This window comes from Mesitornis unicolor, unplaced genomic scaffold (assembly GCF_000695765.1).
Source record: "Mesitornis unicolor isolate BGI_N332 unplaced genomic scaffold, ASM69576v1 scaffold18254, whole genome shotgun sequence".
In the NCBI taxonomy this organism is placed as follows: Eukaryota; Metazoa; Chordata; class Aves; order Mesitornithiformes; family Mesitornithidae; genus Mesitornis; species Mesitornis unicolor.
The window spans coordinates 1-11,743 of record NW_010180955.1 but is presented as its reverse complement, the minus strand read 5'-3'; the positions used below and the strand labels follow the sequence as shown (position 1 = coordinate 11,743).

General features: G+C 34.8%; 1 protein-coding gene across 1 annotated transcript; it reads right to left on the bottom strand.

Annotated features, from left to right (window-relative positions):
- Positions 1 to 1,839: 1,839 nt before the first annotated feature.
- Positions 1,840 to 11,261, bottom strand: LOC104535452 (ADP-ribosylation factor-like protein 5B; the record flags this gene model as incomplete). Its single annotated transcript, XM_010183269.1, is given in 5 exon segments — positions 1,840 to 1,878; positions 1,880 to 1,906; positions 7,485 to 7,524; positions 9,419 to 9,570; positions 11,178 to 11,261. Coding segments are annotated over 5 exon segments (342 nt in total), but the record flags the coding sequence as incomplete, so codon positions are not given.
- Positions 11,262 to 11,743: the final 482 nt, after the last annotated feature.

Below are 11,743 nucleotides of genomic sequence, written 5' to 3'. Positions count from 1 at the left end.
CAAAGTTCAAATATTTTGGAAGATGCCAAGCACATGAGAGGATACTGACATTACACATAGCTCTGTCATTTCATACACTTTTGATAAATACTGAGTCACTTAGCACAAACTGTACAAAAGAGTGAGAATTAAGCACTTTTTGACAGGATACATGCATTACATCAACTACAAAAGAAATGACAGAGGCAATGAAGGACTGTTGGTGGTACTGCACATTGGGACCATTGCATTGCTTACTATTAATGATCTAAACCTTGCAACAAAACTCAAATTTTTTCTGAATTTAACCTTCATATGCAACAAGTATACATGAAAGACTACAAATCATCACCACAGCTAAACACCCAGCAAGATATGTTTTAGAGGTACAACAAACATTTCAATTGTTACAGGTCGCAAATGTATAGACATCTGCCTTGTAATTTTTGAGGAGTAATAGTACCGGTTTACAGAGCCTAAGAGGAACAACTGTGAACCAAAGCTTAAAAAAAATAAGGCATGTTGTAGACAGCAGAGGTTATTAGAAAAATTAAATATGTCCAGAATTGTATTCATTTTTTGTCATCTCCACTCTCAGATTGAACAATAAAAGACATAGAATATAATTCTAACCATAAATGAAGACGACAAAATGTTTTTAAGCTATAGAACCAAGTTTCAAATTTATTCAGAACTCATTGTAAGCTTTCCTCCCACAGAAGGGGTTCAACTTTCCTCTCCTGTGTGCTTTCTCTATTGTATCTAAGCATGGTCCCCATGATTTAGCCAATGATACACAACCACTTCATTTTATTTTTACAATCCCTCACGTTGATGCTGAAGCACACAAGCTAATGCAGGTTTGGCACTGTTAAAGCGATCCTTTCCTGCCATCTAGGGGATACATATTGGCATGCAGAGGATTGTTTTCACAGTTACATACAGGAAAACTTTCTATATGAAATGCTTATCTCTACCCAGCAAAACAAAAATCAACTTAATTGAAGAGTAGCACAACTAACAAGAAACAAACCTAACTGAAGAATAGCACAACTATTTTATAGAGACCATATGCATAACAGTTTAATTCATCAGAACATGGTTTACATGAAGCACTTTCCCAGAGCCTCATTCTCCTGCCTGCACGGTGGGCATGCACACTCTGTAGACAGTGTGCACCTCTCTATTGCTGAGAAGCAAATGATAGAAACACCCAACATCAAAAGGTCATCAAGTTAATTTTAGAAAAAGTCAAAGGTTGTTCCAAGATGCAAGTTCCTATTGCTAGTGTCAGTCATGATTTTCCAACTTGCTCTCTTCACTGTTGCCTTCCGGGCTTTTTCACAGGGCAGACACTACTAAAGGGAAGAGCAAACTCAGCAAAATGCTAAGCATAGTCAAATGCACACACAAAAAATGCAAACAAGTTTTTTCTTCCCCTTCCACTTGGATTTGTTTTGATCTTACTTTGAAAGGGAATGGTCCACTAAAACAAACACCCTTCACTAAACCAAACAAAGACCCATGCTTCTCATGGCTCAAACGATGTGAAAGTCTCTTTCGGATCAAAGTTGGAGCTTCTCCTGGGATGAAAGGAAGCAGGTGTCCAACCACGATGTTTTGTGAACTGGCAGGCTACAGTTGCAGGCCCCGACTCTGTCTCACTGAAGGAGTTGAAGATGAAATGCTTTCCCTGACCCCTACACTTAAAGCGGCCTTGTTACACTACTTTAATACTTCTTCACCAAACAACACACAAACAAACCAACCCCTCAAATTTAACAGAACTCAATTAATGTAATTTTGATTTAAAAAAAGAAAAAAAAAAGAGTAGTTATGTCCAAGTCCTCTTCCAATTACTGTGTGCAGTGTGTTTAAATAGCTGGAAATGATCCCTGGGCTTCGGGATACTCAAGCTCTTTACCACCTAGGCAAGAATTATTTTAATAAACAACAAATAAAAAGCCATGTGGCAACTCATTTACAGCAGTATAATATAAATCTGTATAAGACACTAAGTTCTTGAACTGGAAGACAGTATATGCTTGCACAACACAAACAGAAGCTTGACACTAGGCCAACACTGCAACTGAAAAAAAAATAAAAATAAATCTCTCTCGATATTGTATTGATGGAATTTGTTATTCAAAAAAAAAAAAAAAAGAAAGGAAGGTCTCCTGCAAGATCAGGATAACAGCACATATTTCAGAACAAAAGTCCTAGTGGTGAATAGTAAGCCTTAAATTTGATACAGAACAACTTGAAAAGGTTAAATCTAGAAAACTGCTAGTGTCCACAGGTTCTGGAGGAAGCTGTGACATGGACCCTGAGTGTTAGCACAGCCTACCCAACCAAGCTTCAGGAAATATGCACTCCTGTACCAGAAACTTGTCCAGGTTCAGTGGAACATCCAGCTAGGAGACTCTAGGTCCCCAGGTAAGATGCCAGCAATGTCTTGGAACTGAAGACTGCTCAGGGCTAGAGGGTTAACATGAACACAGGCAAACTGAGAGAAGGTACTTCAGCTATGTAAAAAGAAAATACAAAAAGGGAGGTAACAACGAAATGATATTGGATTTAGCAAAACAGCTGTATTAGGAAAATAAAGTTTCCTTGGTAAAATCTATAGTGTATGACCACTTTTTATTTTGTACAGTACCTCACATGCCTTTGTTAGCATCTTTAGACAAGACAGCACAAGGCGACAATACCTTGGTGAAGCAAGGAACAGGAAAAAATAAAAGGAAAAAATAAAGGACAAGGCTTCCAATTAGAGACAGGATGGCAAGGTAGTAAGGCACCATCAAGAAATCAAGGCAGCTTGCTTCCTAAGCCTGACCTCCAGTGCTGAGTACAGAGAAAAAGCAAAGGTACACCCTGAATGCAAACCTGCCATGAACATACTTGTGAACAGTGGAAAAAAAAAAACTATCATACTGTCCTGGTTTCACTAGGATAGAATCATAAAATAAATTTCCTATTCAGGAAAGCAGCATTTTTTAGAAGACTGCAACACCCAATTTGGTGGAAACAAAGTTGATAAGACACTTTGTTTTAGTTTGTGACCAGCCATGGCAAGCAGGTTTCCACAGTGAAAAAGATCTTAAAGGAGTTTTGAGTTTGCCAGGAGTAAAAGCCGGGAGCAGTGCAAGCCAAGGCGGCTGACCCAAGCTGGCCAGCAGAAGTATTCCATATCATATACATCACACTCACTATAAATTGGAGTTTGCTGAGGATGGCCCTTCTTCCCTCTTTCCTCAATGGTCACCATCCCTGGAGAGTCCTGCCTGTCATTCTGCTCCTGAGCCCGACTTTATCATTCATCTTGACCATCATGCTCTCACTGGAGCTGTGGTGGTGCTTGCAGTGTTCAACATCTAGCACTCACTGCTAGGAGTGCACAGCTCACGACTACTATATGGGCTGAGTATAACTTTGTGTAGTTTATACTAATATTGGTATTAATATTAGGTTTTAATTATTATTATACTGTTTCCATTTCAACCCATGGGTCTCCTTTCCTTTTCCTGATTCACCTTCTCAGGTGGGAAGGGGGCACTGGGTGAAAGAACAACTAAATAAATGGAGACATACAATTCAGGACCTCTCAAACAGATTGAATGTTGCACTTAATGAAGTAAATTATTAAAAACGTCACATTCACACAAAAGGAGAAATTTTGTGCCTATGAAAGCTAAATATAAAGCTAAATAACTATCTACAAGTCATATTTTGTCCAGAAGCTTATTAAAAAAACCCAACAAAAACAACAAACCCAGGAAAATGAAAACAAATGAAAGAACAGTGTCAGAAAAATTACTCAAAGTGCACAAAAATAAAACAAGTAATTTTTCATCAGTTTTGTTTCCATCCAAACCCATATTTTGGTGTCTGTGACAATATTTACATGGTAAAATCACTACCAGTTTGACTGAAGAATTTTATTTTAAAAACTGGAAAAAATTCGAATGGCATGTTTTACAGAGGACACTTTGGTTTATGAAGAGCAAATTAACTTTCCAAAAATTCAATGTAAGAAATTATAATAGAAAACACCTGAACATTTGCAAGCTACAGTAACTGTGAACTGTAGAGTAAAAAGAGGAAAGAAAACTCGTTCCTTCTTAACCCTAAGTGACTCACTTGTACATGCTAAAAGGTACAAGAGGAAAAGCAACTTTTTATGGTCACAAAATATTATTTATCATAGTAAATGGTTTTCACTTACCATATACTACTGAAGCAGATAAAACAAAAGAAAAAAAAAGAAAAAAAAGCTAAACAAAAGACATAGCAATGATACCAATCCCAACACTATTAGCTAGCTTGGTTTTTTAGCATTTATTTATGCAATATGGCTTTATTCAGTCTTAAAATGATTAACAGGGAGGGAAACATTAAATTACTGGATCTACTCAGTAACAACAGCTAGATTACAGACAAACATCAGGGAAGAGGAAAGGTGAAGTCTTATCGTAAGACTCAATTCCATTTCAAATAAACTAAGCAAGTTAAGTGAAGTAAAAGTCTGCAAAAAAAGTCTGCAAAGACTACTTTCAAAAAGCTGCCAAATCCTGCTAACCTCATCCAAGCATGACAAAAATTGCTCAAAGATGCATGCTCATAGAGGCTGCTGAACAAATCAGAACTACTTCTCTCATAATATGAGCATCTGTTTTATAAATTAGACTGTAACATGCACAACATTTACTTTATTAGAGTATCCTGTATTTTGAGTAAATGATTCCGGAGAAAAATCTTTGTGACACTTTACTCGAGAATGTTTTTAAATGTTTCACATTTGTAATTTCCTCTAAGAAGCTGATTAACACAGATCTTTGAAAATATTCAGCATTTAATATACTGTTCACAGAGTGCAAAACTACCTGCAATATATTTCCTACATATAGATTAACAAAAATAAATGCAGTGTTTGGCAGTGTAAAGACATATGCAGTGTTCTAAAGCACCCCATTGTAAAAATTAATCAAACCACTTTGAGTTTAACAGGATCTGTAGGTGATTGAAAATAAAGTCCCCAAAACTCCACACCAAGCCAATAAAAAAAAAAAACAACCAAACCCACAGAATCAGTGCTGTGAACGAGCAGATACTAGACATGGAAAGCTGTTGTAGAAAACGAAGTAGTAAGGCAACCAAAATCACAGCTACTGTCAAGAATGTTTCCTTCTCTACAGGTACTCAAAGGTCTTGAGTGTTAAGGAATTAAAAGAAAACTTCCATTATTCTGATATTCTATGGTCTACAATCTTACCATTTCCTCCTAATCCAAGTTAGATTTATTACCTCAGGTGAAACTGCATTTAGTATTCAAACTATAGATTTACAAATGGTTTTACTTGAAAAAAGTGTTAAATACAAAATATTGCCTTTTTTAAAAAGAAACAACAAATACCTATACATCCAGACTGCTTTTTATATTCAGGACTACATTCCTTATTACACAAAAATAAACCTAAATTGCAAACTGAAATTATTAAGTCACCAAATAAGAAACCTCATTCACAGTACCATTTTATTTTTTCCATTTGTAATTTGCTTCCCTAGGAACAAAACAAATCTTATTTTCTCACATTAAAACAGCCATTAGCATGAACATAGGAGCAAAAAGCTTTAGTATCAGTTTCAACCTTGCCTCATGTTCCTCTTTTCTTTAAGCATTTCTTTCCAGTAATCCAAATTATTTTCTGAGCATTTTGACCTGACAACAGTCTCTCATATACGTGACTTTTGCTAACCAGCATTAATATACACTTTCATTCAACCAATCACTGTTTCCACATGTATTCAAAGTCTTCTTTTTAACACTTCTGACAACATATTTGCTATTTTTAAAATGCCATTAAGCTTTGTTCAAATAAAAATTGAAGCAAATTTAAATTTACAAAACTTAACATTTTATTAAAGTAAACTCAGTGTGCTTGAATTATCAAAACAAGATATAAGAAAAACATTTTGTCATTAAAGGCCTACAGTCGATAAGCAAAATGATTCAGTAACCAGACTCCATGTGGCTTTTAGGCATGCAAAAGTGCAGAACAATGATTCTAAAAAGCCTGTCAAGCATTTATGCCAGTTCTATACGTGACTGCTGCCGGGATTTTGCTAGGAATTGAATGTCTGCTACTGTTTTTGTGTGGGGTGGTGGTGTTGTTGTTGTTGGGGTTTTTGGAGTTGTTTCAGTTTTTTTTGTTTTTTTTTGTTTTTCTCAGTTGTTTGGCATTTGGTGGTTGGGGTTTTTTGGTCTCCAATGTTCTCAATTAACTTCATCCATAGCTTTAGATATTCTTTACAAATGTAACTTCATCACCTTCAAATTGAATTAAGTTATTAGGTCCAATGTTTCACCACCTGTTTTTCAAATGGAGAGTCTCTACTTTTCCAACTTCCAGTTGAATGGATAATGTGAACATCATCAGAAGTTCTCTGCTACTGCAAATAAGACTAAAAACACTAATTAAGGCAAAATATTTCTCTGCAACAGAATCTGAACACATATTTGATAGTAGCTAAATAAATGTCAAGATTAGCTTCACTCTGAAATCTACAGATACAGCACCATGATTTTGTTTTGTTTATCAATCTGGCTTCCCTTTTGATTTTGCATTCATGTAGAAAACAGCACTCTCACTAAAAGGTGAGGAAAGCTCACGTATACAGTATTTAAAATTTTAACAGATTACAGCAAGTCTACAAATAAGACTGGGTGCTGTGATTTCAAATTTCATTATCCAGAGGTTTATTATTAAAAAGGTAATCAAGTTCTAAATTACTAGACCAGCACTTAAAAACAATTTTTTAAGCACTATACAGAGATGTATTTTCAAGTAAAAGAATCATATCCTAGAGCTACTTACCAGAGAAGCTGAGAATGAATAGATCTCTTAAGGCATAAATTCAATTACATGCCAGATTAAAACCCACCACAATATTAACTATAACTAACTCGTTCAGCATTTAAAAATTTGCATTCATAACTATTAACTCCTGTGCTGGCTAGAACTCTACTGATGTTCCAGGAAGCCTAGATGGAGATATGGTTATCCTTAGAGGCTAAAGCTATGCCAGAGTAAAGTCAACCTACTCACTACTTTTTAGTTATTAAACAAACTGCGCTCATTTATGTTAGTAAGTTATATAAACTATTTAAAAAGAGGAAGTATGAAATACTGACAATGACAAAACAGATTTTAAAAAGCTATTATTGAAAAAGTTAGAATACATATCCAGAGGAATTTCAATGCTTAAAACCAGATTCACATATAGTTCATCCAGTTGAAGATTAGTGTATTAAAAAAAGTTAAGAAAATACTTTGTGTTTCAGTTCAACTGCACTTGATTCAAGTACAACTTGGGGGTTGGCTGATATAAATTAAACATGGTCACTGCCTCAGCAGTCAGTACAGAAAAATGTACATGTTCACAGGATAAATAGAAGTCCCTTCTTTTGAGAAAGAAAAAAAAAAAAAAAGCAGCTATCTCACTCCAATGCGGGAGGTCATCCACTCCAAGCCTTGGCATAATCTGAAAGACAAGAGATGTTATGTTTACACTAGTTCAATTCCAACATCTTTAAAGTATTTTCTACTTGTTTTTATATTCAAAAACATCTACTTAAAATAAATAAAATCAGCTGGAATTGGAACTGAATCTTGAACAAACAGTGTTTTAAACTAAGTCTACTTAGGCTTTAACCACAAGAAGATGGTCAAGCACACTATTTTATTGAAGCTTAGCACTCTTCCATTTTTTTTTCTCCTTGTGAATCTAAAAGACACTATTCTTAACATGCTTACTCATAAGTACATGGAACCAAACAAGTTTTTCTCTTTCTACAGGTTTCCCATGAAACACTGCTTACTTGACAGCTAAAGCTTTACATACTAATACTATAAGACAAAGGACAGGTTACCCAGAGTGAATTATTTTGCAAAAAGGCAATAGAGAAAGAATTCCAAAAACCCATGACAAAATTAAAAATACCTTTATATTTAACACCAAGATTGCATGGGATCTAATCTGCTTACTCACTCAATTTGCATTTCTATTTAAAAGTCTTCCATTTCAGAAGACAGGCTTTCCTCTGATTTTCTAGGGATCTAGTTATGTAGTTTATGCAAACTTCAAACTTCACCTTTGTAAAGTAAATCATGACTTTGCTATCCAAGTCTAGCTTCACTCACATGGGGCTAATCTCCCCAGACTCCTGTCAGATCTTCCCAAATATTCAGCTCAGTGATCTAACTCGGAATTTTTATGCATTGGTCTTACTGCTGTCACAATTCTAATTATTCACCTTTTTTAAAAGAAAGCAGCATCCTAGATTCTATACCAAAGTTCATGTTCATTAATTACTACCTTCCTATGAATGCCAACTTCTTTGAACATCTAAGTTAGTGCATAAACTGAATACTCAAATGCAACTTTGGCAAAACTGGTAGGAGGCAAGCAGACTTAACATTTAGAATGAAATGATCCAATCCAAAGACTATCAAAAAACCCCAGTTTGTTCTCACTAATACATCCCACCCTAAGGAAGTGAATGCTACCAATCACTCTGGAAGACATCTCCATTACATTAGAAAATACTTCATGTTAGAAGTGAGAAAGATGCTCTCACTTCCCAGATACTCAGTTGGATTCACTATTTTTCATGTCACAAAACTACATTATTGTAAATGTTGAAACACAGGTGAAAAACCCCTCTAACTATTACACATTACAAAACTACTTTAAGAATCAAGATGACAAATTAGCATGCTTCAAGCCATGTAAACAAGACACTATCCAACTTGTTACAGACATCCAAAATGGTTTTTGATCTTTATAGAAAAAGAGCAAAGCCCAGCTTTCAATTGTAGTAATTGCTGGCATAAAATACACAAATTTCAAAATTAGCTACATTAGCCAGATATAAGCAAAAGGTTTAATATTGGCAACAATTTCGTTTCATGGCAGACCTATGTACCTTTTCATCAAAACTATGTTTGAATGTTGATCTAAAAACCCCACCAACCAAAACAAACAAACAAACCAAACCCCAAAACCACCCCAATTCCTGCTCCCTCACACCTTAGAAGCTTATGGTAGATCAGAATGTAAAGGGAGAAGACAGTAGCTTATTTCTTAAGCTACACAAAGACACACACAATGAGAGGGTAACACACAGAAAGTAAACAACTACGCCAACAGCTATGCATTTGGGTGAGGGGGGTATATAAAAGTCTTTCACCCAAATTTGGAGGTTTTTTCCACAAAAATCCACAAGGTTCAATAAAGAAAACAAAGAATTCAAATGTCCCTCTGACTGCAAGGACAGAAACTATGTTCTTTGACGAAATCCATATTGGTGCCAATGGGCTTTCAAATCGGTATTCTCATTTACCATATATTACTATACTAAGCAGTAAGCATTTACCCTTCTCCTGTCAAAGCACAACAGGACTGAATGTGCCAAGGGTGATCCTTTATGGAGCTGAGGGTGAGGTATGTAGATATCTCGGCAGCTGTCATGCAACCTTTCATGTCCTGCTTGTTTGCGAAGATGAGAACTGCAGCCTTCCGTAAATCCTAGAAGTAATTTAGAGTATTTATAATAGTTTTTATAAAGAATTAAAAAACTATTGTGTTAACTAAATTTCTTAAAAGAACTGTATTCAAGCTAATCTACAATTACACTGCAAGATAGAGTTCTAACAGACTTACTGCAGTAAAAATTAATGACACTAAGACTGAAGAAATATATTTATTCAGAAACATTCTCCATCACAGAGAATCAATTTATAACATATTATATGACTATCCTTTTGGTGTTGACCACATTTTCATTTGTTAACTTATAAAAGTCCTGTTACAATATATTTCATAAAGCCCCAAACCATCCAGCCAGCAGAATCATCACTGCATGAACATTCCAGAATCTACATTAGATACTATTCAGATGGAAATGCCTCCTAGATATCACTGAAATTACTTCCAACTTCTTTAATGAAGTTCTGTAGTGATTAAAGAAGTAACAATTTAAGAAAGCTGTCTAAATTCTTTTAAGTTTTATCCTGTTCCAAAAAGGGAGCTCTAGCAGCAGCTTTACTAAAAACAGAAACTAATAAAAAGTCATTTTGTTTCTGTATGGAAATTATGATTCTACACAGCAATAAGACAAGAAATGGGATGTATGGTTTTAGGACTGCAGGAGGGTAAACAAATGCAATATGCAGAAATCTGGCAGTTTTAATTAGAAGTGTTAAACCTATTTCAATGTATATTAAATTTTGAGACTATTTCTCCAGTCCAGGCCTACCAACTGTTTTCAAGAGATGGTAGATCACAATCTTATAAGAGTTTATAACACTGAAAACTAATAAACTCAATGAGAAAACTTCACAAAAAGTAATCTTTCCACCTTTTTTGGTGCTGTATTTGCTCCTTACTACCAGATCCAAACTGCATTAATATCAACTGTAAAGTAAAAACTTAACTCATTCGAAACAATGCAAATCTCTCAGAGAAAAGAATTCAATAGAATTACCAAATCCTTTTCCTTCAAAAATGAAGGAAGATGTTTAGATTTAAGCCAACCCTAGCTTAGCTTGAGACTGATCACAGAACTTTTTAATGTACTTTAGCGAATCCAGTGTAGATGCTAATTTAGGATAAGAGAGTTGATCCAATGTTGAATAGTCCTCAATATATAGTAATAAAACTACGATCAAAATAATTGAGAAGGAAACTGAACTGAAACTAATTAATCCATAGTAGTATATATACACTCCTTAATTTTAAGGGACAGGATTAAAACAAATAAAGAGAGAAATGGAATTGCCTACTTTGTAAAATAAAAATAAATTTTTAAAAAAGTTTCTTGAAATTTTAACCATTTAACTGAAAGAGAGATAGCAGTGGAGAACAGTAAATACCCAGTTGCATTAATATCAAGTTTAAGATACAAGTTCAACATTTGCAATGTAAAGATTATAATCAAGCAAATCCTATCAGAAGAGTGTTTCATAATAATTTTCCTGTTTATTTATAATTTGCATGGTTTTAAAATGTGACCAGTATGCATGCACATTTAGGCTCAGAAATTTTTTTGTGAGTACAATTTTTCTTAACATAGGAAGCATGTAATGTTATTTGACTGTTCACAACAAAACTATTATCCTGACTCCCCAACATACCTCATGAGCCAGCATTCTATAAAGTTCTTCTTTTGTAATAGAAAGTCGTTCTCTATCAATGCTGTCAACAACAAGAATGATGAACTAGGGGAAAAAAACAATAGTACAGTATAAGTAAAAAGTAGAAATTATAGAAAATACATTTTCAAGAGACTGTTACCACAGGTCTTCCCATACAAGAGAGACATAGACTTTCAGAGCGCATTAGAAAATAGAATAAGAGGTTTATTGTTACAGTCTTTTGCTACAACCCTGGGAATCATACATGAAGACTATAGTTAAAAAAAAAATAAAAAGTTGTGCTTGTACATTTCAGCAGTGCTATTAAGATCAACTTTCATGAACTACAGTTAAATCTCTTCGGTGGATTTTTCAGGCACTTTGTCAAAAGCAAAGTAGTGATGTAAGTACCAAAAGCACCTACAGATAGTGAATCACAATTGTTATTAGTAAGAAAATCACTCCTTTTTACCCCATTCTCTCTGCCCATTGTTTTGTACCTCCTATTTTACAGCCCCACACCAGAGAGGTATAGTGGGTTTTCTGTGAAAGGTTTTTGGTTGTGT